The following is a 27371-nucleotide window of genomic DNA, read 5'->3' as shown; positions in this document are numbered from 1 at the left end:
CTGGGCTGAACTCACTTGGCCAACCAAAGAATTGGGTTCTGCACCATTCTGGCCTGAGGATAAATTTATTTCCCTGAATCTCCTAATCTGATTGGTTTTGATCTGCCTCTTAAAAATATTATTTACCCTGTATCCTGAGTGTCCCCTACAAAATAGATAAAAGCTTGAGGGGAAAAAACATCTGTTTAAATCTTCCATTCTAGTTGGGCTCCTGTATTGATTCTTTCCCCATAATTTAGTCCTCTCTACTCAGCATTTGCTTTTCTGCTGCCCAGTCAATACCAATTCCGTCTGGAAATTACATTAATGTTTTTTTAAATAAGATTTCCTTGCAAAGTTTAACTTTCTCTTTACATCTGAGGAGTTTGGGAAGGAAGGTGGTTTGTTTCTTTTTTTGTTTGTTTGTTTTTGAGGTGATGGATTAATAGCAATTTCAGGGGTATGTGTGTATGTGTAGTGGTATTAACATGAGGTGTTTTATTTTAGTTGAGTTTTCTGAATGTTTACTAGGAAATATAAAGGGAAAATGAAAAGATTCAAACTTCTGAAAAATGAATCATTAAAAAATCTTAAGAAATGAGGCTAGATACAAAATAGTGATATACATCAAAAAAGAAATGTCTTCCTTTTCCAAATCGGTCATGTTTTGCCGTTACATTCCTCTGCTAATGCTAAAAGATGGAGATGTTTAGGTTTATGCACACTGAATTTTCAGCACATGCCCAGAGTTGTTGCATGTTATTTTAGTGGTGATGTGTATCGGGTTTTGAGCTGACAGGCAGGAATTGGTGCAAATCGATGAGCTCCTAAAGGCTCACATAAAAGGCCTATTAGTGAATCAAATCATTGATCCAAACTTCCAACAAATCAATCTGCACCTCTTTAAGGGGAATGCATACTGGAGTGGTAAATCAAATCCACCTAAAATGTGAGGTATGGTTTGCAGGGCTCTCAGACAGCTCCCATGCCTCTGAAAGAGTTTTGGATTTGCCGTTCAGGTAAACTGAATATTCAGGTGAGAGAAGGCTAGGAGTTTGACTCCTGTAAGCGACATATAGAGAGACTGTGCTACAGTTCATGTTAGAGTCCTCTTTTATATAAATAAGCCCCTTAATATACCATATGGTCATTTATTTACAGTTGTAGTTGCAAACTAGTTAAAAACTTGTAGTGTGAATCCTATCTTCTTGCTGAGAAATGCAATGTATTAACATATCAATGGGAATTGAACGCTATGTTTGAACAACACTTCTGTGTCAGTCACCCTCCTCATTTTTAAAATCCAGGCATATTTTTGCTCCAACAGTATATTTGGTTGACTTTTTTTGTTTGGTGATGATTCCCCAGGTATCTGGTGTGAGCATAGCTGTACCCCTGGAGCCGGGAGTAGGGCAGCAGAGGGCGGCATTACTCCTTGTGTGCTGGGCTCTCTCGTCCTAAAAGAAATGAGATTTAAAAAGCGGGGGGTGGGGAGGGGTGGAGGGGTGGAAAGAGGAATATGGAGAATGCTGTGCCTAGCAGATCTGCAGGCCATGTAAGGGAACAGAGCAGGGCCAAACACCCACCGAGCAGGGCGAGGGCACACGGTGCTTCCCACTACGTCATGCCCAAATCATGAACTGAAAACTGCATTTTTACTAACAGTCCTGTCTTTTACGTGAGAAAGAGGGGAAAAAAAAAAAAAAAAAAAGGAAAACAACAAAACAACACAAAACAAAACACACGTGTATATTTACCTGTAAAGGAGCAGGGGGATTTTCCAACTGTTTCTGAATTTGCACTCTCGTTGCAGAGAGCAGAAGCACGGGACATATAGGGGCTGGAAGCCCTGGGTTTGCCCAGAGCAAGTGCAGGAGCTGTGGTTTCTGCACGGTGGTGTCCAGGCAGTGACAGCAAGGCTGGAGCCCCGCACCTTGCCCAGGGCTTGAGGTGTGATCTGAAGCGGGCACTGTGCGGGTGAGAAGAAAAGCGCTGCCTTGTGATGCACAGTCAGTCGAGAGATGTTGGCAGTGCAGAGGAAATCAGGCGTTGGTGGCCTCTAATGCTCTGATGAGTAGAGCAATCAGTTTGAGCAGACTGTGACAAAGCTGTGAGCATAAACATTTTTACACACTCAGGGAGCCCAACCTGGTGAAGTTTTCCCAAGCATAAATAAGAAATAGCCATGGAAGTCAGTGGAGCGCTGTAAAACCTTTGTGAAACCCAATGTGATCCCTTCTTTGCAGATTCTGCCTGGATGATTCATGGGTGTTTCCTTCGTATGTTAATGAGATGGTCCTCTGTGGAATATGGCCATTGATTCGGAGCCTTAAATGACCAGGGTATCAACGTGGAGTACAAACCCTTTTTGGAAATGTATTCTGCAAGCTAAGAATTGTGGACAGAAACAGATAGATATTTGAATAAAAGTGGTATTTCAGTAAAATATGCCCAGGATGAGCTGTTCTTAGAAAAAGACTTCAGAGTAAATTCTAGCATGAATCTGTTTCTAAACAAAATCAAGTTGCCTGCCTACCTTTAAGAAACACCAGTCTGTCCAGCTGCATAAAATGCAGATTTAAAATGTTTCTTGCTTATTGTTATAAATACCTGAAACATCCACATAATACTTTCTAATAAGCAGAGGAATTAATTTGATTGTATAGACAGTGCACTTGTTCACAATGCGTTCACCATAAGATAATGATAACAATGCACTGGTTATTTTCATACTGGCAGTAGAGTAATCCATGATTATTTATAATCCAATTTCAGATATAAATGAATTGTTTTGAAGGTAGGATAAATCAGCTCAAAGAACCAGAGCAATTATGGTAGGCAAGTGGCACATTATGGTGAAAAGAGATAAGAAATGCCCTGGGTCCAAATGGGCAATGAGAGGGAGCACCTGGATTGCCAGCGCCTGGGGCAGGCAAGGAGTTTGCCCCGGGAAGTTAAGAATAGTGTCAAGCAGCTTCAAAATCAGGCCATAGAAATGAGCTGCTGTAGTTTAATTTTTTTTTTTTTTTTTTTTTTTTGGGGGGGGGGAGGGGGAAGCAAGTGTCTTGCTGTTCATGCCTTTGCAAGTAAGTACTCTGCTCTTGTCCTCTTGCAGCCAGAGAACTGTGACAGAGAAGTCAGTGAGAAGGCAAAGGAGGTCTGTGGCAGTGGAAGATGTGGCTAGATACTGAAAGGTGATGCCTCTAGCTGAGTTTTTGCGGAGGGGTTTTACAAGTAAACCAGGCATTGCAGGCTGACTTACAAGACAAGTATCACTGCTGATCAACCCAGCACACCACTGAATGCCAGTTCAAAAATCCGACTCCCAAATGTGCCATGAGAAGCTGTTGTTGCCAGTCAGAGCCCAATACGGTCTATACGAAGAGAAAAAAAAATATGATCTCGCACTGAAAAGGTCAGTAGGAGCAGAAGAATGAATGCAAGAAGACAGGATCTGACCCCAGATGTGTGATGCCCCACTGAGCAGCACCTGGTTGCTTGGATCAGTCAGATTTGTATTCTGCCTAAGTGCCCTTCTGAAGCAACTTAACGTGAAGGTGGCACGGGCCTTATGTTGTGCAGCTGTAGGGTTTCTGGCTGGGTCAGTGGCTCTGTAAAGGTCTTGCCTCTGAAAAGTGAAGCTTGAGAAACTTTTGGTAGCCTCCACATTGACTGTTTCATGACCGAGTGATGTGTAGGGCTTCAGGATGCTGTCCCTGCTGTGTGATCCAACAGAGTTATTTCTGTCCTTTGGTGGTGACCCCGCGCTGCTTGGTGCATGGGCTGGGTGAGGGATGAGTCACCGAGCACTCCTGCCCCTGTGCTGTGACAGCGAGATGGCACATGGGGGAAAGGCAAAGATAGAATGGCCACTGAGCGTGGGCTGTCCCAAATCAGTGGCATCAGATCTGGTGCTCTGTTCCCACCTTCCTTCAAAGGCTGCAGCTTCCCCCGGTCTCACAGATGCGTGTGTGAAAACAGAATCAGTCTGTTTTTCCAACTATGTCAATTGAGTTGATGTTTTCTACATACTTCACCTCCTTTATATCATGTATATTGTGGCTCCAAGACTAGATCTGCTTCTTCACATTTAGTTTAATTGGTCCCTGGGTTCATTTGCTGGTAGCTTAAGGCTGCAAGCAAAAAAACCCTGCATTTCCATGACTCTCCTTGCCTAAATGCTCCTTTTGCTCTACATAGTCAGTGCACTGGGACTGCTGAGAAAAGCAGGGGCATAGTCAGTGTCTAATTGTGGTAACTGCAAAACAGCACTAAGTATTTGCTTTGGCAGTTTTTGGAACAAGTTGCTGCTTAAGGCAAGCATGAAGAGACTTCTTAAGGCAGCTGAATCATTCTGAGGCTGCTCCTGGCTGGATCCAGCCCATGGGGCGTTGTGCTGGCTTCGCCAGGCTGTGCAGCCCTTCCTGGCGGGGGCGAAAAGCTGGCCTGAAGGGACCAGTGCTCCTCACCCACTACTGCTTGTGGCTCCTGCCTTGGGCACGTGGAAAATGTCTGCTCTGTCCTGGAGAGAGCCCAGCCCCACAGGCTTCACATAAGACGGAGCCCCTGGTGGCCCTTGCTATCCTGCAAGGACTTGCAGGTGGCACCAAACACCCCCTGCCACCACTGTGGTCATCTGATGGGGCAGGCCATTGAAAATCCAGCTTTCTGTCCGTCGTGGCTCAGAAAGACACCTTACAGCCAAAGCATGTTGGATGTTTTCTGCAGGGCAGGGGGTCTGGGGTTCCTGCAGACACAGAGGCAGGCAGGTGTGGACAGGGGACTTAGCTGAGGGAAGGAAGCCAAAAGAACCTCTTGTGGTTGCTCCAATGGAAGGAAAAAGCAAGATTCTGGCATACATGTTTGCGTGCAAGGGGAGGAAGAGCTGAAACTGTGCTGTTATACACTCATCATGGCTCATCCTTTTGCCTTGCATGACACAAGCATTCATTTTTGTGTTATTAAGTATGTCCCTAATGTGATATAAAAAGCTAAACATATTACCAATTACAGTGCAGCGTGCTATTATTTTTTTTGTCTCTGCAGTGTGCACTTTTTGTGTCGTTAATAGACCTTGTTTTTTTTTTTCTGTTCTGCACTTTATCTGCTCCAAATGTTCTTTATACTGGGAGGACTTCCTAGAGAAGGCTGGAGCGGTTGCATGCTCTTCACAAGAGCTACTTCTCAGTGCTTCTTGCTGATAGTGGAAAAAATCTACATACTAAAAGAAAAACCTTGAGATAATCTGGTTGAGATGTTGATGCACTTCCAGCACTTAGTACACAATGGGGTTTAAGAGACAGTGCTCACTGCAAGAGTGCTGGCTCTGGGTTTCTCCATTGCTGCAGTGGAGAGGAACACAAGGGCTCCTTGTTTTTGGTGAGGCTGCTTTGAGGCAATAGGTCCAGCCTCATCCTCATTGTTCAGGGCTGAATTATTGTCCAGCCCTCCCTTGCAAACCTCCAGGGCACCACAGCCCCAGAAGGAGGTGCTGAAGACACTCTCTCTGGGGCAAAAGGCAAAAAGAATGGCCAACTGTGCCCTGGTGAGGAGGGAAGGCAAAAAAGAAGTGTGCTCACAAATGTGAGTGGCAAGGAGCCGTATCCAGAGCCCTTGGACACCCTTGGTCTTGCCATCTCTCTCCTCACCCTCCACTACAGACATGTGAGACAATATTTTGGGAAAGGAGTAAGGAATGGATTGGAGTGGATTAGGCAGGAGAAAACAAAAACGCTGTGAGGAGGAGGAAAATGTTTATGCACGTACTCAGTGATGCATCTCCAGCTTCTCCTTGCGTGCTGCCCAAGCTGGCAGCAGCAAGGTGACATTTGCCTGTCAGTGATCCCGCTCGGTACCTGAGCTTTGATTGGCGTGCCCTGGGAGGTGTTTGCAGAATTGAGAGCTTTCAAATATGTTTTTAGTTTGGAAGATGGCAGCTGAGTGGGTGCATTTGGTGACAGATGATCCTTGAAAGGTTTAGAAGCAAAGCTATTAAAACCTGTGAGCTGTGCAGAGAGGCAGTGTTGTGAGCACATCAGAGCCCATTTGAGGAGGGGCACAGAAGACGTGGCCATGTTTTGCACATTTTGCATGTGATTCCCACTGGCGGGCCTGGTGCGGTGTTTTAGGATGGGGAGAACACTGCCTGCAGATGCTGTTTTTTGGCTTCTTGCATTCATGTGCAAGGCGAGGCATGGCATTGCAACAGCCAGGTTAGGAGCAGGCTTTGGGATGGTGGTTGCCACAGGCTCCCTTAACAAACTGCAAGCAGCCTCACCCCATCCTCCCGAAACTGAGCCAGTTGGTGCATTCCTGCCATTCTTCTCCTCAGAGCCATTTCTTTCCATTCATGGGATCAAGAAGACAAAGCAGCTGCTTTGAGAGTCTGAGATTTTTTTTTTTTTTGGGGGGGGGGAACATTAAATTGAGAGGAGCAGGATGGGAGGATTTATTTTTATTGGAGCAGGGCGGTAGCACTTACCTGATGGGTTCCCTGGGAGAGCAGCACGCAGTGGAAAGTAGGCAGCTGGGTGCTGCCTTCAGGTGGCACACCTCGGCTGGCAGCTTGCAAAACCCTTTGGGCTGCTTTGGCCTCATCTGTCAGCTGGGGAAGACTGGCCACAAATTTACGGCTGCTGGTTATAGTCACAGACCTAAAGTCAAGCCATATAATCTCTCCTGTAGGTCTTCTGAAAACCTACCTTCCACCTGTAAATAAATATTCCCTTTACATATACTTGATAAATTCCTTGCCAATTTTATTCCCCATAATTTCTCATGTTTTTCTCCAGATCTTTTCTTATCTCTGTAATGCTGTCTCAGTCACAGGCTGTGCACCTCTAATAGGAACTGAGTAATGTGGTTTTACTGCTTGTCATCGAGAAATTATGCACAAATTTCCCCCAGGGATGCTATTCTCTTGAATCTTGGTGGGCTTCAGCTAACTGTATTGCATCTCCCTCGTCCACCAGTCTGCATTGCTTCTGTAGGGAGGAAAACAATAAAAGCATGTTGGCTCAATGCTATATGTGTTTTTATCATTGATTTCTAGTTTGTAGGCAGCACATGTGCATCCATTTAACACCGTCCATCTTTGAAATGGAAATGTTCAGAAGGTATTTGGTATTTTTGCTCCCAGTGAATTATGGAAGGTTGAAATGGAAGAGCTACACACACACACGCAAAAACACGCTGTCTGAACTTAAAGCGTGGCGGCAACTCATGAAAACAATCAGGGAACCTTGCTTTTGTGTCTGGTGCATATATGGCAAGTAGAATGAGAGCTGAAGCATTTTACATAACCCTATTTTTTTCCACACATGCATCTTGAAAAATGCAGAAGGTATCACGTACGTCAACGAACCTGCAGAGCCTCACACCAGATTTATGAGCAGAATCCAGGCCCTTTCAAACAGCAGTGTTGAACAGGTAGTAGTTGTAATTCCTTGTCCGTTCTTTTTTCTTTTTGTTTAATTTTATAAAGACCATCTGCAGGATGAGAGCTTGGCCTTTGGACTCAGCCAAGCACCAGCATGCAGCACCAAAATAAACCAACCCCATAAGCACTGTCTGGATCTCTCTTATTCCTCTCCCATGCCCTGCTGGGAGGCCTGGACACTGCCAGCAGCAGATACAAACATGTAGTAGGTAGCACCCACCTCAAAAACCCATCCACCGTTGCATCCCCCAGCTCTCCTCCCCAGCCCAAACTCCAGGAGGAGCTGAAGCAGCTGCAGGTGCTGCCCTGAAAACATCCATGCTGGTGGCTCAGTGCTCACACCTACCTGGGCTGTTTTTTTTTTTTTTTTTTTTTTTTTTTTTTTTTTTACCCCTGACTCTTCATGACCCTTCAATCTTTGCGGGAAACCCCAAACTGTTCATTTGCTTGCCCACAGCTTCCCCCTTCTAAGGTGCTATGGCACAGTCCTTTCTGTGCTTGGGGTGCGCAAGACAAGAGAAAACAGAGCCATTTGGCACGGAGGGTTTGGCCGATGTGGCTCGTTTATTTTATTTCGTTATTTTTGTGCCGCAGCCCCATGAACTGCATGGCAGAGGTAGAACCAGTGTGCAATGGTGCCTTGACAGGCAGAAAGCCCTCGTGCACCGGCTACCCCCACATGGGTTCGGTGTGGTAGCACCTGGATTTTGTGGGGCTGTGCAGAGAGCCCTGTTCCCATATTTTAACTGCGTGCATGTTTTTTGAAGTGCTCTGAGACCCCCATGCCTTGCCTCCGGGCTCTGACAGCGCGGCCCAACACCGGCGTGAAATTCCGGGCTTTCAGAGCTGGCCGAGCCCGAGGCCAGCTGGTGCTCCCCTCGGAGCAGCCACCGAAACCTGCCCGCTCCCTCACACCCCCAGCCCCACGAAGCGCCCGCAGCCGAGCCCGGCAGGCACCGGCAGACACGGGGCTGGGCCCGCCGGGAGCGGCCTCCCCTCAGCGGGGGCGTTCAGGGGGCGCCCCCCGCGGCCCCGGGCGCTGCCCCCGGCCCGGCAGGCGGCGGGAGCTCCGCGGCGGGCTCGGCCCCGGCCGCCCGCCCCCTCCTGCCCGCCGCGTGTGTGCGGGCGTGTGCGAGCCTCCCGCCCGTCCTCCTGCCTCGCCTGGCGCCGGTGGAGCGGGAGCGCCCCTCGCGCAGCCGGCTCCGGGGCCGCGGGGGCCGGCGGCGGCGGCGGCGGGGCCCCGGGGGCCGGAGCGGGGCCAGGGTGGGGTGGGGGGGAGCCGGGCCGGGGGCGGGGAGGCGGCGGGCGGCCCTGGGGGAAAGTTGCCGGGCGGCAGGCGAGGGGCGAGCGCGGCGGCGGCGGGAGCATGGGCACTTTGCGGGATTTACAGTACGCGCTGCAGGAGAAGATCGAGGAGCTGCGGCAGCGGGATGCGCTCATCGACGAGCTGGAGCTGGAGTTGGACCAGAAGGACGAACTGATCCAGAAGCTGCAAAACGAGCTGGACAAGTACCGCTCGGTGATCCGGCCCGCCACGCAGCAGGCGCAGCAGCAGAGCGCCGGCACCTTGCAGGGCGAGCAGCGGACCAAGCGGCAGGCGATCTCGGCCGAGCCCACCGCCTTCGACATCCAGGACCTGAGCCACGTCACCCTCCCCTTCTACCCCAAGAGCCCGCAGTAAGCACGGCTGAGCGGTCGCCTGCAGCTCCGGGAAAGTTGCGAGCTCCGGGCACCGGCGGAGTTTCCGCGCCCGGCCGCTGGGAGCGTGGCCGGCCGGGGGCTGTGGGCGGCGAGGGGGCGAAGCTTCCGCGGAAGGGGGGGAGCTGGTGGCGGGGCTGCGGGCAGGGAGAGCGGCAGGGACGGGGATGGGGCGGGTGTCGCCGTCCTGCCTCGCTGCAGGCTGCGCGGACCGCGGCGGCTTCGTGGGGGGAGCGGAGCCCCCCGGTCCCTGAGCCGCGGCGCTCCCGAGGGGAGAGGAGGACGGGGGGCATCGGGGCTGCAGGCGCCCGGCCGGCGGCTGACATCTTCCCGCGGAACCGAGAGGGCACGGGAGCGCCGGGTCGCGGCCAGAACGTCCCCGTAGTTGTTTTTTTTCCATCATTATTATTTTTTTTTCTTTTCTTTCTCTCCTTCCCCCCCTCCCCCCCAGCTTCGGGACGCAGGTCGCCGCCGCACGTGGCCGCGGCGCTGACCCGGCTGGCAGCCGCATCCCTCCTGCAAAAAGGCAGCGGAGCCTTCCACCAAAATAATAATAATAATAATAATAATAATAATAATAATAATAATAATAATAATAATAATAATAATAATAATAATAATAATAAATAATTATTATTAATAATAATACGTATAAAACCCACCCAGAAAGCGCCCCGCACCCGCGCAGGTGCCGTGGGCGAGGCGCCCAGGTGCTCCCCATCGCCCTCGCCGAGGCTGCCGCTCGCTGCCCGCGGTGCAGAGCGAGAGCGGGGCCGGAGCCGGGCCGCCTGGGCCCTGCCCTGCCCTGCTCGCCGCCATGGCGGGGCCCCGCCGTCTCCCGGCAACCGCCCCAGGAGGCGGCTGCCATGGCCGGGACCCTCGGCCGGGCCCGGGCCCGAGGAGCCGCCGTGTGGCGGGGGCAGGCTCCCCCTTCCCCGCCCTCCATCCCTCCCCGCTGCCGGTTGTCCACAGATATTTTGCCCTTTTAAGGCAAACGGCTGCGGATCGGGATCCGTCCCAGCGGCGGGGCGATGCTGTGGTGGTCGCAGAAAGCGTCCCCCTGCCCCGGTGCCCGGCCGCCTGGCAGCCCGAGCTCTTAGCTAGCATAGCTAGCATAAGGCAGCTGAGGAGCGGTGAGGGACCGAGGGCTGGTGCTCTCTGGCACCGCGAGCACACCTGTGGTACCTTCAGTTAGCATACAGCACACCCAAACAGCAAACAATGAGTCTGCCGTGAGGGACTGGGCTATAATTTCCACTGTACGCCAGCCTGTCGCTGACAGAAACACTTATTTTTCTCTCACAAGTGTATGCGTGCTCACCCCTTGATGTCCAAGCACAAAATGGTGGTGGGGAGCTGAGGGCAGTGGCGGGTCAAGGCTTCGCTCCCAGAGGGTTTGGTATGGAGAAACCCGCGCTGCTGCACATCAGATGTGGTGGTTCTTGCGTTTTAACTGATAGAGCTGTATGCTGAATCACCCAGAGCTTGTGAAAGAGCTCCAACTTTAAGCAGAGCAAACCTTCAGTCTCTGAGCCATGCAGTGAAATACATAGGAAGCCTGTCAAAGCTTTGAATTAACATTTTCTGGTTTGAATTTTAGTTTCTCATTCCATAAATGCCTTCCTGTAGCCTCACTTGGAGCGTAGTGCATGCTACCTGCCTGAAGCTGCATTTAATATTGACCTTCCACGGTCAATACTCCGATGCCATTTAGGATACTCCAGGCTGAGTTACTGCTTCACACCTTAATTGCTGAGGTGGGAAAGATCACTGTTCACAGCTTCAGGACCGTGCTCTGCTCTAGTATTCACAGTTCTGCCTGAACAGTCGTGTTTTGTGGTCAGCTCTCAAAGCCTTGCAACAGAGGATTGATGCCTGCTGAGGCAATGTGGTGTCCTGGAGATTGGTGGTCATTTCAGGCACTTTCTAAATCCATAAGGTATGGCACTGTTGAGCATTTTTAATTTGAACATTTCAGTGGAAAGGAAGATATCCCTATGTAAAAGAAAGCAGAAGCAGGAGCCGCGTGTTCTGCTTTGCCTGGAGTTCTTACCATTAAAATCCCGATAAGCTGTTCTCATCGTGGTGTCTATGTCTGGGAAACTGGGTGAGGAAGCACAACTACTTTAATTTATTGGTATCGTTAATACTTAAATTGTGATTTTTCTTACACTTTTCTACATGTGACTTGCACAGTCTGCTCACGTGTGGTTGAGAAGCCCTTGTCTTGATTAAACAAACAGAACACAATCTTTACGATACTTTGATGTTCAGAACAATGGTTTATGGTGGTACTGGAGGTTAGGGTAGAAAGGAGCTAGAAGCCAACCACAATTAAAACATAAAAGGCAGGGTTGACTTTTTTTCCCAATTGCTGAACTTCAAGAATTCTTGAGGTGATGGGATCCAGCCTTTGGTATCTGCCCGTTTTTCAGCATTATGCAAAGTAGGAGCGCCAAGAGGACAAAGGAAAGAATCCATTGTTTGCTTGCCTGTATTTGCAGCTTTTTTCTTTTTTTTTTTTTTTTTTCCTTCCCTTTTCAGCTGAGTGGCGAAGTGGTGCTGGGTATGACCTCCTGATCTGGTGGAGCACCTAAGGCACCTGGATGTTATATGGGCCAGCAAAAGCCCATTGGAAATGATTGCTGATCATGAAAGCATGATAGCTTGTGTTACTTGTCTGTCTGTCTGTGGTAAAACATCTGTGGAAGCTGTTTTGATGCCACATGAAAGATTCTTGGTTATAAAATAATTAAACTCTGAATGTCTTTTAAGTGTGAAAATAAATTTAATTGCCTCTTAGGGAAAAATAGCATGAAAATTCCTGCAAGGCCTTACCTTGCATGCAGAAAAACCGCTGGTTAAGATACACATAGTTTTTTTTTTTTTTAAATCTGTTTCAGAGCGTTCAGTTTCAGTCCCTGTTGCAATATTGTGCTTATTTTGGCTTTATTATTATTATTTTTTAATCCTACTAACGTGAAATGGGAGTTCATGTGAGGAGTATATAGCTAAAATATGCAGAGGGACACATCCTGCCAGTTTCTTCTCAGTTATGAGACCAATGAGATAAGTCATACATTTGCATCTTTATCAGTCTTTGTATTGAAGTTACTAGATTAAGGTTGTCTAAAGTGTTTTGTTTTGTTTTTCTTCACCCCAAAGGTTTCAAGAAGTGACTGGAGTTTGTTGGTAAAGACTGTTGAGAATGCTGGATGCTTTTCCCTGGCTGCAAAATGCCATGACATATCCTTATCTCCTCTTCATCTCCTAGAATTGCTGCTCTGTTTGTTTTTCCACACCTTTGACCTCTTGCAGGATATATTCTGACTGCTAACAGCTTGTCAGCTTTAAAAGAGTACTGTGAGACCAAGTTTGTACCAACAGTTATTTCAATTAACATTTTACAAAGCTGCAGACTGAAGAACAAGCTTTTTCAGTTAGGAAGCTGTAGCATTTGTTTCTTTGCTTTCCTTATTTTGCACTTACAGTGGGAAAACACCCAGGACTCTTACTTTAAAATGATGTTTCCTTTTGTGATCGGCCCCTGCTGTATGGTTTCTTTTTGATGGAAGATTGTGTAATCAGCATATTTTGTTTTCCAGAAGGAAAAAAATTGTACGAGTGGAATGGAAACCAAAGCGGAGAGCTAATGAGCATGAAGGATTTATAGGGCCCGGTCTTCTCTTGTCAGAGGTGGCGTGTGCTCTGTCATTGCCTTCACTGAGATGAGGCAAAGTGCTGTGTCATTTATAGAAACTGTTGAGTAAGATGGAAAAAGACTTGTTTTTATGAGTTAACAAACTTAGGAATGCTTTGAATGTAAAATTGGGAAATCTGCCAAAATCTTATATTCATTTTGGAGGGGAGGAGCAGTCTGTGTGTGGTGTTAAAGAGTTCTGGGTCTTAAAAAAACAAAACCCATATTTGGTTGCATAGCCTTAGGGAAAGTACAACGTACATACAAGAGATTTAACAAAATCCCTTCAACAGCTAAAGCGATGCTTTGAAGGCAAATGTGCATATCTTGTATGGGCCAGGGGCATATTTTTAAGCGATCATAATAGTAATAACAAAGAAACAGAAATATTTGAAAAGCACTTCATATTTAGAGTGTTTGCATAAAGTTATCTGCTGATATTTATAAATGATGTCTATGCTGAAGTACCTAGGAGCCGTCCGTTAATAACAACTCTTAAACTAGTTCCAAATATAACAACAGCCCCTTTTTTAAAAAAATGCACACATTCCTGTTTCTACAATAATTTAGAGGATGGTTGCAACATAATTTAACCACTCAAAACAGAGGTTAGTGAGGGGCCTGTGATCAGGAGCTGAGACAACCTTCCTGGAGTGATTGCTTCCTGAAAAGTAACGCAGGAGCTATGAAACCAGGCAAGGAGTGGTGGCCTCTACAGTCGTGCTGCGTTCAGGTTTTGGTGTCACACAGCACAGAATGTCAAAAGCAGTCAGCAGCAATGGATGTAAACAGGCAACAGTGATGCAACCTTATATTTTTTTTCCCCAGTATCAAAATATAATTCCATGTGATGGGACCAGTTGGAATTAATTTATGATCTGAGTGTAATTAACTGCTGGGGTTGCTATGTGACGTAACGTTTATTCAGTCTGAGTGTCAGTGTTGTCCTAAAGAAGAATTTCCATGCCTGGAAATTCCTGCTAATTCCTGATTGAGCTCTGGCATCCACCGAAGTCAGTGGGTGTTTGTGATTCAGGGGACTTTGGGACCTTAGGGTTAGGACTTCACTGGTATGGGGGACTTAGAGGTTTTGAGGCAATGGGGCAACACCTCTCCACAGGTAGGAGATCTATGGAAGGGACGAGGTGCCCGCTGTTCCCCTACTTGTGTGGTCAGCCGAGGCAGCTTGCAGACACTCCCAGGCACCCAGCGTGCTCACACAGCAGGTCCGAGAGCTCAGAAACTCGTATCTCTTGCTTTGCAGGGATGGGTTTCCATTGTGAAAGGTTATATGCTCCTTGACAGGAGCTTTGCGTGCAGCATGGCGAAGATAGTGGAGAATGCAAGTCAGTCAAATGTTATTTTGCTCTGTTTTGACAGGTCTGGTTTGGCAGTAGCAAAGTACTGTGGTGCTGGTGGATGGGGCTTTCCTCTGCACAGGAGCACGCACGTGACTCATGCTTCGAAGTCTGTGCCACTCAATGTGTTGTGAAGTGGCAGTTTGAGATGGCTGATAGGTTTGCTCTTCATATGATTCAGCCTTCTGAGACTCAGGTTACTAGCAGTGGTAAGGAATAACTGTATTGTATCTAATTATGCAGGGGACAAAGATTTTTCTATATCCAAGTAGTGTCTGGGTCATCTCTGAAGTGCACTTGTTTACGCAGGTAATTTTTATGCCAACTGTAAACTGTAATGACCAGACATGTTTTTATTCAAAGGAAGGTCAAAAGTAATTTGTTGGACAAAGGTATTAAAACCATCTGTTTTGTCATTTTGTGTCTGATTCTTGCTTTGAGTAGTGGTGGCAAGAGTAAACTTCAGTGCAATTTCAATTATTTTTAGTTTTGCTTAGTAGCAGCAAGCAACACAAAGCTCTCTGAATCTCTGCAGCTTTTGGATATTTATTTTAGCAGCATAGTGTAAAACACAACGTTTTTAAGCAAAACAACTTTTGTTTAGAAACTATATTGATTTTTTTGGTGACTGCAAAACAAAGCTATTCAGCAAGTACAGTAGTTTTAAGCCAGCTAATAGCTCTTAACAAAGGGCTGTCATTAACATATTTTTAATTTCTAATAAGTCTCCATAAATTCACTTTCTAGAGATTTTTTTCCCCCTCTTTGTATTATTGGATGGATGCTGTTGATGGGTAGTTTTAAAGTACATCAGCAGAAACTAAGATCCCTGGCCTTGGGCATGAATGCCATCTCTTCAGACTTGCTGTGAAAGTTGTCCTGAGCTTTTGCATCCTGTGTTGCTAAATACAATATGCATTCTACGTATCAGAAATGAGTCAGAAAACTCACCAGATCAGTGTGCTGATAGTGGGCAAAAATGTATGTGGGCAAGGCTTTAGGCTACTCGTCCTGCAGACTTGCTGGAAGGGGAAAGGACTTCATGCCTGTACTGAACACCCTCTCACTGAGGACCTGATGCAGAGTGTGAGTCAAGGGGGAAGATGCTCCGCTGCAGAGTTTAAAAAACAAACACAAAACAAAACAAAAACAAAACAACAACAACAACAACAACAAAACAACAAATCCTACAGCAGCTTGATATGTAATGGTTTCATTGCTTATGCTGCTTGGAATAGATACTGTGGTATGCTAAAATTTCAGAAGTCAATGAACGTGAACCTTCTCTTAAGGTAATGGTCCTGGGAGACTGCTTTGATTACTGTCTTAAATGACACCCCTAACTGCCTGTGCTGCTGATATTTCTTGTCTTCTGGCTTTTTGTGGTGCCAAAATGCATTTGTAGCTGGCTAAAGGATAAATACCTCTGCAGATGTTTTTCAGTTGCTGTTTTGACATTTCCAGAGGGTATGTGCAGGCAGAGAAGTCCATGCCATTCACATTTTGTGCAGCTTATTTTTGTTTCGAAGATCTAATAGAGCAGGAAAAAAAAAAGTATTTGTTACACTGGAGCCTAAAACAACTCCTTTATCGAATAATTCCTTTCTTGTTTTCTGTGTGTCTATAGAAAGTGTCTTGGTTGCATGTATTAGCATTGTTTCGGTATGTCCTGTGTACACTGACATCCGAAAGTCTGAAATTGTATAAAGGTCTCTTTGAAACACTGGTAGAGTACCTACCTGGGAGGGTTTGTGTCACGGAGATATCTACAGCGTACTTGTGGAACAGTGAGCACAGGACTTGCATTTTGCAATGTTCATGCAGTCCCTGGTTTCCTTGGAAACTAGTGCCTGAGCACATACAGCCAAACTTGAACACTGGTGTGTGGTTTTGAAGTAGAAAATGGGCTCCTAGACCCTGACGTTGCAAAGTGGAGTTAGGGTTATTTGGACTCTATTTAGTGCTTGTTTGTTGGTGGCAGTTTATATCACTGAAATAAAGCCATATCATGTTCTGTGAGGTGGTGGGTAGTTGGGATGAACAGGAGAAATCATAACGTAGCTGTCTGGCTCAGCTGGAAAGGAGCTGTACTCTTGTACATGCCTGAGCGTTACTATCTTCGCTTCCAAGAAATGGACATAATGACAGTTGTGTGTGCATGTATATGCATACTGTATGTATAGGTGTAGTACATTAGCACAAGATGAACTTTTATTAGAATATAAAACCATTTAATCTTGATAATGGTGGTGTATATGGATTTTTTTACAAATATCACCAGTGCTTCGGAAATGTATTAGCGCTGTTGGCTTCTGCAGCGGAATGGCTATAGAGTGTAATTCAGACTCAGGAGCAAAAGAGTAAATATGTGGTGACATGGAGCCACGGCTTTAGATTTTCATCACATCCCTGCCCCCAGTGTAAGTTGGTCCCTGGGATCTGGATCTGTCAGTGCTTATTACTATTTAAACTGCCTACTGGATGCAAGTTTCTCAAAAGTCCACTGGGTGAGGGGAATTCATGTTCTTGTAATCCACAGGCAAACGAATCCAAATGAAGACAATAACTTCCCTGGTGTGTGATGTTTCTAATGAGTAGAAGAAATCAATCACTTTATGACTGAAACAGCACATTGAGGTGACAATAGGCAAGCAGATAATGAAGGTGTAGTTAAACCAAAAGTGATGCAAATAACGCCATGCAGCTGGAAGTTTGTACTTGTTCAAAACAATACCAGTTGTTTTAGTTGCTATTGATAGGCCTTGAAAATCATGTCTCTTAGAAGCCTGAGAAATTTCTTTAGTTAAAATGGGAGATTGTCCTTTCTGAGTTGGAAATACATGCATAAATGCATACAGATGTTTGCCTTGAAGTTTTGGTATGGTTTAAATTGGTAAAATCCTGCAATGGGTTATGAGCAAAGTTGGCAAAGTTAGCTGAATCTGATCACATACAGGAGACGTGCGTTTTTTGGCAACTACTATGTTTGTCGTTCGATTTTATTTTTATTTTTTTATTTTTTTAATGAATGTGTGAAGTAAATACTTCTGACACAGGATAAGTGACACATGATCTTGAGCAGTGCTGTTCAATGCAGCTGTCACAGAGACCGGTCCTGTGATGACGGCAGCTTGCCAGACAGTTTGATACCTGCCTGGGAGGCTGCAGAGGTGCGGGGTAGGCAGCAGCAAAGACTTGCTGAACAGGCAGACAAGGCAGTAGGGTTTCTTTTCTCTCTTCCTGCCATAAGAAGGGCGGATGGAGAAACTGGGCCTTCAGGAGTTGTAAAGGGGGCTGAGGAGGGTAAAGGAAACGGTACATCCTTCCAGTTTCCAGGAGTGACCTGTGGTGGGATTGCAAACTGCGGTCTGTGGGCTGAATTTGTTGCATGTGTTCCCTCCATCTCTGCTTCCAAGTTTCTGCTGAGGTTCCCGCATGCGCTGGATGTCCTCCCTGTCCCTTTCACAGCACATACTCTGGCTCTGTGCTCCTGAGCCCTCACAGGTCTGGCCTTCCTGCCTGCCGTGGCAGAGCAGACTGCTCCTCTCAGGAAAGGGTCTCCCTTCCCTTTTCTTCTTGGCCCTTAGTTACTTCCCTGGACTGTTTGTTCCTGTTCCTGCTCCTCCATTTCCCCAGGGTTTTTCTCTCTTCCTACAGATGGTTGCTCATCTTCTCCCTCAGCCACAAAGCTGTCCCATCTGTTACGGTCAAGACTTTACATCTCCCAAAGAAACCTCCCTCATTCCTTCTATACATCAGGAGGCAGCAAGCTTCCAGTGGCTGCAGCATGAGATGGTGCAGGAAGCTTGATTTTCCTGACAGTCCAGCTTTTCTAGCAGGCCAGTTTGTGCAGGATCCATTGACTTGTGACGGATCAAATGTGATGTCCCAAGGCCTCCCGTTAGGGGAAACAGCAGTTCTGTCAGGTGGGTTGCCTGGCCCTCGCTCAGCTCAGACGAAAGCCAGATAACGCTTCCCCTGGCCAAAGGAACTAACACTGAAAGGGACCCACAGCGAGAGCTGCACTTTGCTTCATGTCAGGGCTGTCAGTCAGCAGTAATGGCCTTGAGGTGCCATTGCCAAAACATCGCAGCACTGTGAGGCGGTAGCAGAATCATATGCTGGTCATCGATCCTGCAGTCATGCCCATGGGCTGAATCCTTGGCTCTCGCTGCTGGGGGGTGTACAGATGGCCTAGTTAGTGGCCAAATCTCAGCTGGGAGCGGGATGGGCCTGCCTTCATGCCATACCTACCTCAGGGCCCAGCGCCCTGATGGTGTGGCTAAAACATGCTGGGTGTTTGAGAACGTGCTGAGCTGGGGTGTGTGTGTGTACATGCGCTTTTTTCTTACACATCTTTGCACTTCTAGATCCTGTTAACAGAGCAATCGCACGAAGGGGAGGTAACATCTCCTGCTCATCAAATACATGATTGCTTTCTGTTTTTCTAGTAGAAGTGCAGATCTGCAAGGCACACAAGAGAAATGAAGGATGGAGAGATGATGGCTTTTCTCTATTAGCTGTATACCCAGACACAAATGTGCTCAGATACTATGATAATGAGGACATAGGGAGAGCTTAAATAATGCAGATACTCTATGCTTACTTGAAGATATCTTGCTTCAGAGCATTCCTTGCAGTTCTTGAAAGGAAGACCCAGCCTTTGAGTTGCCATTTGAAGTTAGACTTGTTGCTGCAGGAAGATAATTGAACTTTCAGAGCACTTCTGCTTGGAGAAGGGCACAGGTGGTGCAGCTCTCTTATTTTGTTGCTTAACTGACTCTGACAGGGTGTATCAGAGCTGCAGCTTGCGTTGGCAGGAAGAGCTCATGTGGCCTTTTTTTTGGCAGCAGCACAGTGATCTGTTGTGGGATGGATATTGTGTTGCGACCCAGCGGTCTTTCATTAGAGGGGTCCCAAGGGAACGCTAACTATTGGTCTTAGTTCTCTCCATTTATTTGCTATGTTTATTAATGCACCTGCAGGAGGGCGTGCACTGTCAAGAAGTGTTTTCTGCAGATGCAGTGAGCCTGAATACCAGTGTGCCTTACCCAGTACCTTCGAACAAGGGATTGTTGTGTGCTGCTGCTGGTGGCTGGGTGTTAGGCACTGCTGAGAGTGATGCTGGGCTCTGTGTGCTTGCAGACGTGGCCTCTACTCCCATTGTGCCTGAAGCAGCTGCTCTGCCTTCTGCTTTGTGGGTGCTAGTTCCTCAGCCGCTGTGGTAGGTACTTCACCAGCATGTGTTGTCCATGACTAGGAACTAATTATCATTTCCCTCTTAAATCCCCAACTGATTTTCCTTCAGACATTGTACAACTGTTGCTGTTATTTAGGGAGGCAAAGCAAGCCCAAAAGGGACAGCATAAACAAACTGTAGCTTTTGGATTTCATGCCCTTAGTCCATTAGTTTTGCATAAACACAGCAGGTAATTGGTAATTTTTTTTTTTTTTGAAAGCCAAAAGGAGCTCATATAGGTCGCCAGTAGCCTAATGCTCAGAGCCTCACTCGGGATGCATAAACCTGTCTTGAGGCATAGTTGCGGTATGCGCAGGTACAAATGGAAAAGCTTCCACAGGGTGTGAGTCTGTCCCAACAACATAGTGAGGATGGACGCTTACAGGGCTTTTTTGAAATTGGGCAGGGTGAGGCACGTGAGCCCACATCACTCAAATTTCAGGTGGGGACCTAACCTCTGGAGCATGGTGGTTCTTTTCGCTGTCATTGGTTTTGAGCTATAGGGACTCCTTCTGGTGCAGGTTTAAAGTGAAACTGTATCTGCTTTTTTCTTTTGCAGTGGATATTTTTTTTTTTTTTTAAATCTTGATGCAGTCTGTGATGTGTATGTGTTATAATTGGGAATCCAATGATATGATTAAACTCACTGGACTTAGTGGCATGTGAGCCAAAATTCTGTCTGTAGGACCACACAGACGAGGGAAGCTATTTAACCATGAGCAGGTTTAATCATAAGCATCATGAACTGCTACTCTGTTTGTGTAGGGCCTGAAAGGGTAGGGCCTCCAGGTCCACCACAGGGAGATGGACAGCGTGGTCAGTCCTGCTCGCGCTGCTGGGCAAGCCTTCTTCTCTGCACTGACATCATCTGCTTGGTTAAAACCTTTCTCGTGCTTTGCACGTTTCTGGAAGACCTGAAAGTCTGTTTTTTATCTGCTCATGTTGGCGATCCTGGGATTGCTCAGACATGGCCATTGAATTCCCTGATACCATTTTCTCTAGATTGCTTTGTAGACTCAAGTGCACTTTTCTACAGTACATATACTGAGAATAAAGGACAGCTGTCTCAGCAAATTAGCGTGAAAGCATTGGAGAAAAATTGTAGATTTTTTTTTTTTTTGAGTAAAAAGCTATCCTTTGTTGCCTATTGCCTATGCTTTACAAAAAGTACCCGCGAGTGTTTCTGAGAAGTGAAATCAGTTGTCTGTTTGTGCCTTTCGTACTCATCTAAAGAGATAAATCAGATGCTGCACTGGCAGAGATTTGTCCATACGATAAACCCTCAACAGGCAAGATTTAAGCGATTAGGGAAAAAAATCATTCTGTGTAGCCCTAGCCCTAATGTACAATAACTTTAATTGCAAAAAAGGTTTGCCTCCACATACTGCAGGTGCGCAGGTATGTGATCCTATTAAAGAAAAATATCTGGAGGGCTATAATGCTTTTTAAACAAGCATCTCAAAACACTGAAACCTACTTTTGTTTACCATCTAAAAAGGCTTTTCTTAGAAGCAGTTTCTATTCTGAATGCAGCCTGTTGAAACCTGTCTTTTACTGGCACCCATATCTTGTTGAATGAAATACCTAATCAATGTGTGGCTCATCTCGAATAGTAGGTTTGTGATGTGTCCATTTTGATTATTAGAGACTTGGTTCACAGCCAGGTGTATCTGAGCAGAGCCCCTTCATGTAAGGCTGAGGTTAAGAGCCCATCCTACTGCTGGGGCTTCAGCTGAAAACTGACTTTTTATACCCAAGACTCAGGTGAGTGGTCATGGTTGCTTACAGCAGAGATTTGTTCTGGGGAACAAAAGTGAATTCCCCATCGGAGAATGTAATAAAATGGTGATGCTACAGCTGGTTCCTTACAGCCTCTAAATATAGACAAAATAGCATGTAGTTGAGAAAAAATGTTTGCTGAATTAACTGGGCTATATTTAGGTGCCAAATAAACAGATTTCTGCCTTTGACCCTCCCCCTCACACCCCCAAAACCGCTTTTTATACTGTCTGCAAATGTCTTGGCTGTTCATGGCTTCTGTTCGCTGCAAAAAGAGTAATTCTGAGTGGTACGGAGAGGACATCTGTTACAGCTGAAAATGAAAAAGGCAGGCTTTTGGGTGTACAGCCCCTGTGTCCAGGCTTGCGCTCTCTCTCATCCACAGGCTCTTCTAGTTACAGTACAGTTAATGTTTAAAAAAAAAAAACAACAACAACCAAGCCCCCAAAACTCTACTCTGTGACCAAAACCTTATTGATCCATAATAAGCAGCATATGCCTAAAGAAAAATAAATAAATTAATTAAGCATTTTCACTTATAGTTGATGTTTTTGATGCCACCTGTAACTTCTTCCCCTGCAGTGGGCTCTTCTTCTGGCACTGCTGTTCGTAGTGATTGTGTGCTTAGCCCTTTATTTCTGTATGGGTGTTACTTTATTCAAGGAAGCAAATATTGTAGTCTTCTTGCCAGAGCAGATGAGGAGAGGGAGTTTTCAGACTGTTGTTTCAGTGTTAGAAGAGAAGGATTTCATATGCCTACAAGAAATGCTTCTTGCAACCTCAAAGGTGGCCTGACTACAGCATGAAGTTAGTTTATTACTTTATTTTTTGTTTTTCCTTCTCAGATGTACTTATTTTGTAGGCTTTGGTCTGTCTGGCTATCCTTGCTGATTAACCATCATTTGCAAAGTCTTATTTTTTTTATCACAGATAATGTTAACTCTGATTCCTTCATAAGCATGAACAATTGGTGATTAGCAGTTAGGTTTCATAGCTAATTAAATAGCAAACTACAAGGCAAAGTTTTTAGCAAAAATAGGTCACTTAAAATTCCGGTGCTCTCATTTAATAGGCATTTATTGTCACAGGAGGAGAAACTTTCCCCAAGTTTCCACCTAAATAACAAAACAATACAGATGTAGGTTAATGAGTGATTTATTTAGGGTTTTCTTTTGGCATTCACCTGAGAATACATTACACAGAAATCTGTAAAATACGGCTTATTGCTACTAGGAATATCCCAGGGATCTGAACACCTGGCAGGTCTGAGTAATTAAAATTCAGGCTAGACTCTTTGGATTTTTTTTCCCCTAGTCTAAAAGCTATGTAGAGCCCAGCTTAATTCTTGGAAGGTACAGCTGCTCACTTGGGATTTCTGCTGCTTAACTTCCAGCTGGGTGTACTGGGCATACCTGTCCAAGCCATGAAATTAGAGTACCTGCAAGTCGTAATTCTGTCTGTCACTTCTCGTTCGCCTTGACCTCTCTTGGCTCTGTAGATTTCTCTGAACTGCTTGGGGGAGAAAGATGACAGCTGTAGAACTGAAACTTGTGGAGATATCTTCTTCCTCAGCTGCGTGTTTGGTTGCACTCGTGTTCTTCGATGTTGGTTCGATAGCATGGCACAGTCCTCAGCATTTGCCGGGCCTTGGAGGCCATGGTAGCAGAACATTAAAGACGAAATGTCATCAGAAATTCAAAAACCAGGGTCAGGTGAGGAATTTTATATGTTTTCTGGGTTCACAGCAAGTTTCAGCGTTTAGCTGTAAATGCTGTTATAGAGATTGGTTTAGATAGATAGGATTTCATTGTTTGATCATTCATTTGCTGCCTTTCTTGGAGTCCGGAAGGGCTGTTTGCAGTCCTTGCATATCCGTGGGTGCTATTAGCTATGCAATTAAAGTGGTCGTGTGTGCAGGCCTCTGCATTTTACTGCACCACAATCATCAACATGATTGTAAGTACTGTTTAATTTGAGATCTTGATTTAAGGATTAGAAAACCTTTGCTGCTTCTAACAAAGTTGAGGAAGATTTAAGGAAAATAGTGTTGGCTTTGTGTGTTGTTTAGTCATCGTATGACCTCCTCGACAATTTGTGTGAAAGTGTGGGCATCATTCCTTTCCTGGAGGATGGCTGAAGGCAACTATTTTGTTCTGGGTACCCAGATTAAGTGTATTAAGCACTGTTTAACCCCGTCCTTGCTCCCATCCGCTCCCCCCGCCCCCTTTGCCGTCTGGGCAGTTTATTTTCTTGCCCACAAGGTAATGCAGAGCTTTTTCCTTGCTTGACAACTGAGCAGGATTTATAGCTGTGGCTTATTCAAACAACCTGTTAAAATGTTATAGAGTGTTTCAAAAATAACAGTTGTCGTAATTCAAATGAAGAACAAATAAACATTCATTGTCATGTACACAGTGTACACAAAATTGTATGCATACCTCAACTGAGATCGGAGGGACAAAAATATTACTGAGATTTGTTTTTGTCTCTGAAAGGGGCTGTCTAAATATTCTGTTTTAATAATACAGAGATATGAGAGCTCTGCAGACTGCATCCAGTTTACTTGACCTTTATAAATAGAACAGCATTGTGTCCCTATTGCAATAAAAGCCCAGAAAGTAGCATGCAGATTTATTATTCACCATATATAGGAATTGCTGGATTTTATTCCTTGACCTGAAAGGCAGATTGTCCAAATAGGATTTGGACGGAAAAGCACAGTATATATCATCTCTCTCAGATCACTGCCAAGAAACTGTGGAGGCATACACGTAAAAATGGCAGATGAAAACTGACTGTTGTGTTCCTAAGGTCTCTACCTTTGATTTTTAGTAAAAATATTGATGAGTTGCAGCACGGGAGGAAGGAAATGTCGTGATTTGAAATGTTACTGCCACAACTGCTAAAATCATGTGCTGTAGCGAAGGAAAAATGTGGTAAGCCAAGTCTTCAATGATGAGTTTAGCATCACCTTAGGAACATTACACCTAATGTTTTAGAGAGCTTTTGTTTTAAGGAACACCAGGATTAAAGATGAGTAAATAACTGGTAACTTTATTATTGTAATAGGGGGTGAAAATTGAGACAAGCAGGCAAAACTGATCGGTTACCTCAATTGCAAGAGGTGGATCTCTGTTCTCAGTGTTTCATAATGGAGAAATGCCAAGAGTTTTCATTTCTGGAGTGAATCTGCCTCATAGAGACACAGGTAAAATTAAAGTGCATTTCCAAAGAGCTGTCTGTGTACCACAGCTAGTTAGAAAAAAATGGTTTTGTTAGATGACCAGAGCAATTTCGTTTAGAATAGGTGAATCTTGCATGACCAGTGGGTGACCTGCACAGTGTATGGTTTAGGGCAAATAAGCTGAAATCAATTAAAAACAACAACAACAAAAACCAAACAAACAAACAAACAAAACAAACAAACAAACAAACAAAAAAAAAAACAACCAAAAAAAAACCAAAAAAACAGTTTCAAACCTGCTGTAAAGGCAGGCCTAGAAGTGTGGGTCTCCAGGCAAGCAAACAATGAGGTGTGCAGAGACAGGCTGCTGTGCCTCGCTGGTGTCATGGAGCTGTCTTTCAGCTCTGGCTGCTGTTGCTGTTTGCTGGCAGAGAGGAGATAGTAGACTGAATTTAGATTGTAGAAAACAACAACAAAAACACCCAACAATTGAAAGTTCTGCTATTTGCTCACTCACTTCAAAGGTTTGGGTGCTTTTCTTCCATAAACTTGCTACAGGGGAGTGTTTTTTTTTTTTTCCAAGAGTCTCAGTGTCAGTTACTTTCATGGCTCTTTGCTTTAACATACTCTTGGGCTCACCTTCCTAGCCCCGTTCTGCTCTTGAATTTGTGTTGTATTAACATGTATGCCAAGAGCTTGTATCTGCTTTTGACTCTGGGGCAAAGAACTGTCTGGATGTCTTTAAAATGCACTTAAATGTCATTTAATTAACATTCTTCAGGCCTGTCAGGGTTAAATGGGATTTTAAATTGTTTCAGCTCTCTGCAGTTCCTGTTTCCTACACCAAAATAACTCAGCTCTTTGGCATGCATATCTTCTCCATCTCGTTAGCTCTCTCTGTGTATCCCTTCATGTAAATATTTCCAAAACGCAGCCTGTGGACTGAAGAACACACTGAGAATGTGGGATAATTGTAGAGGTGCTTTTCAGAGCGAACAAAACTGCATCCTTAACCCTATCAGATATTTGGGACAGAGGAAACCGGCTGGTTCCCTAGAGAACCGCGCGTGAGGTGTAGGGAGGACTGCCGTTCCCATCTCAATGACACACCGATTTACTCTCCCACATTTTTTGTGCATTTTCCACCTTTTCCCTCCAAATCTAATGCGAGTACCTCAGTTGCTTCCTCCATGATTTTCCAGGTGAAAGCCTTGGGGCCCCTGTCTCCATTCAGTTCTGTTTCCAGGCTGGCTGTGTCTTCCTTCAGACCTTTGCCTCCCGGCGTGAGGCTCAGCTGCCTGCTTGTCTCCTGTTGCAGTCTGCAGTTTCGTCAAATCTGAGTGGTAGGGGAAAATAGGAAAGGAAACCATGGTGTGATGCCCTAGGAATGTCAAGTAAGGTACTTAAAGGAAGAAGAAAGATGATCCGAAGCTGTCATGTTTGAAGCAGGCATTTCTGATTTTGAAGGTGGTGTGGGAAGGTGATAAGACATAAGGGTGGGAAAGTGGAAAGTAAATACAGGATAGTAACGCAAGGAAAAGAAAATAAACATGGAGTACGTTAGGTCTGTGAGCAAACTTACTTTGCTGTTCATACACTGCAGATAAGTGTAACTTAGTTCTGTGCTCTGTTGTGGCTTATGTCCTTTCTGTCTGTTCTCAGCCTTCAGGGCTGTTTCTCCCCTTGAGGAGCCCTGTTTACAGCCTTCCAGGTAGCCATCTCTGAAGGACCTGGGCAGCAGTCTGGTGGCACCACTTCATCCCAGATTACGGGGAGCAGGGACGTTGATAACTGCCCACAGCTGTATCATATGCTGCAGTGGTGCTCTGAAGTTGGTACACAACAAACCCATCCATCTTCTGTATGCGACGTTACAAGCATTTTGGGAGAAACATACATGACTGAGTTACTACTAGCATTCTTGCAGCAGTGCTGAAGCGTGGGATGCTGATAGCCAAGTGATGTCTTCCTTTGGATTTCACCTGGTTTATCAAATCTCAGAGCCAGGGCATCATTTGTAGGGGTGGATTGGTGTTTCAGGCCCTGTCACTTGGGAGTGCATAAGAGGACCATCCCAGAGGCTTGAAGATCAAAGATACAATCCTTCTTAAAGCTTTGAAACTCTTATTTTCCTCTCAGTGATGTTCAGGTAAACCCTTGGTATTTTCTCTAACACGATTGTTTGCACTTTCAAATCCTCGTTGCTGTATGCATTTATGGATTTACCTACCACCAGCTCAGTATCTGTTGTCTCTTCCGTTGCACTTGTATTGCCATCATCTCATCTCGTGTTTGCTCAGTCCTTTTGCAGTGCTTGACATGGAATTCCCCCATCCCCTGATGTGACAGCAATAAGCTGCAGTTGCGTGTCATGCATCCTGCCTTTGAGAACTGAGCCTTGTTTGCTGTCTGCAGAGCCCGTCCTGTGATGGCAAATATATATGTCTCCCATCACTCACATCTCAGCAGAATGAATCTTGAGCTTTCCTGCCTTATTAAAGGAATTGCTTTCTTGGCTTGCCAAAGGAGGTAGAATGGCAATGTGCTTAATGTACGCTGCAGTCTATACTCAACAAACAAGTGGTGCTCTCGTTTCTGGTTGAAATAACCTTGCTTGTAGAGAGCAGAGCTTTCTCTTGGGAATACCTCAGTGTTTCTTGTGCTGGGATTATGGCTTGCTTTACTGTTAGGCTGGAACACCAATAGGTTGCAAATGCTTGCAGGGGTAATCCCAAAACTTGCTCTGAGGGATGATTTCCCAGATGAGCATGCTGTTCCTCAGCTCTACCTTGGCAGTACGCATTTATGGTGCTGCATCCTCCTTTTATTTTTATAGAGGTCCATTCCTGTTAGTGTTCCCTGAAGGCAAGCGATGCCATAAAATGTGAGGATACTACTGCACTGCTTGTGCAAAAATATCGTCCTTTTTGCAAGAAATAGGATGTTTCTCCTGATGGTGTACTTTCAGACTGAAATTCCTGGAAACATTCAAAGCC

General features: G+C 45.6%; 1 protein-coding gene across 2 annotated transcripts in view; it reads left to right on the top strand.

Annotated features, from left to right (window-relative positions):
• Window positions 1–27371, top strand: part of PRKG1 (protein kinase cGMP-dependent 1) — a 466559-nt gene that overhangs the window by 19554 nt on the left and 419634 nt on the right. Inside the window, exon 1 of one of the 2 annotated variants that reach the window (XM_084525159.1) lies at window positions 8724–9094. The exons of the other annotated variant lie outside the window; for it this stretch is intronic. Within the exon in view, the coding sequence (XP_084381285.1) occupies window positions 8784–9094 (311 nt within the window). The 5' untranslated portion in view covers window positions 8724–8783. Of the gene's footprint in view, window positions 1–8723; window positions 9095–27371 lie in introns of those variants that run through there. 2 annotated transcript variants of the gene reach the window in all.

Source organism: Aythya ferina, assembly GCF_964211825.1.
Source record: "Aythya ferina genome assembly, chromosome: 7".
NCBI classification, from domain to species: domain Eukaryota; kingdom Metazoa; phylum Chordata; class Aves; order Anseriformes; family Anatidae; genus Aythya; species Aythya ferina.
Note: the sequence above shows the minus strand (reverse complement) of the source record. Positions and strands in the feature narration are given on the sequence as shown.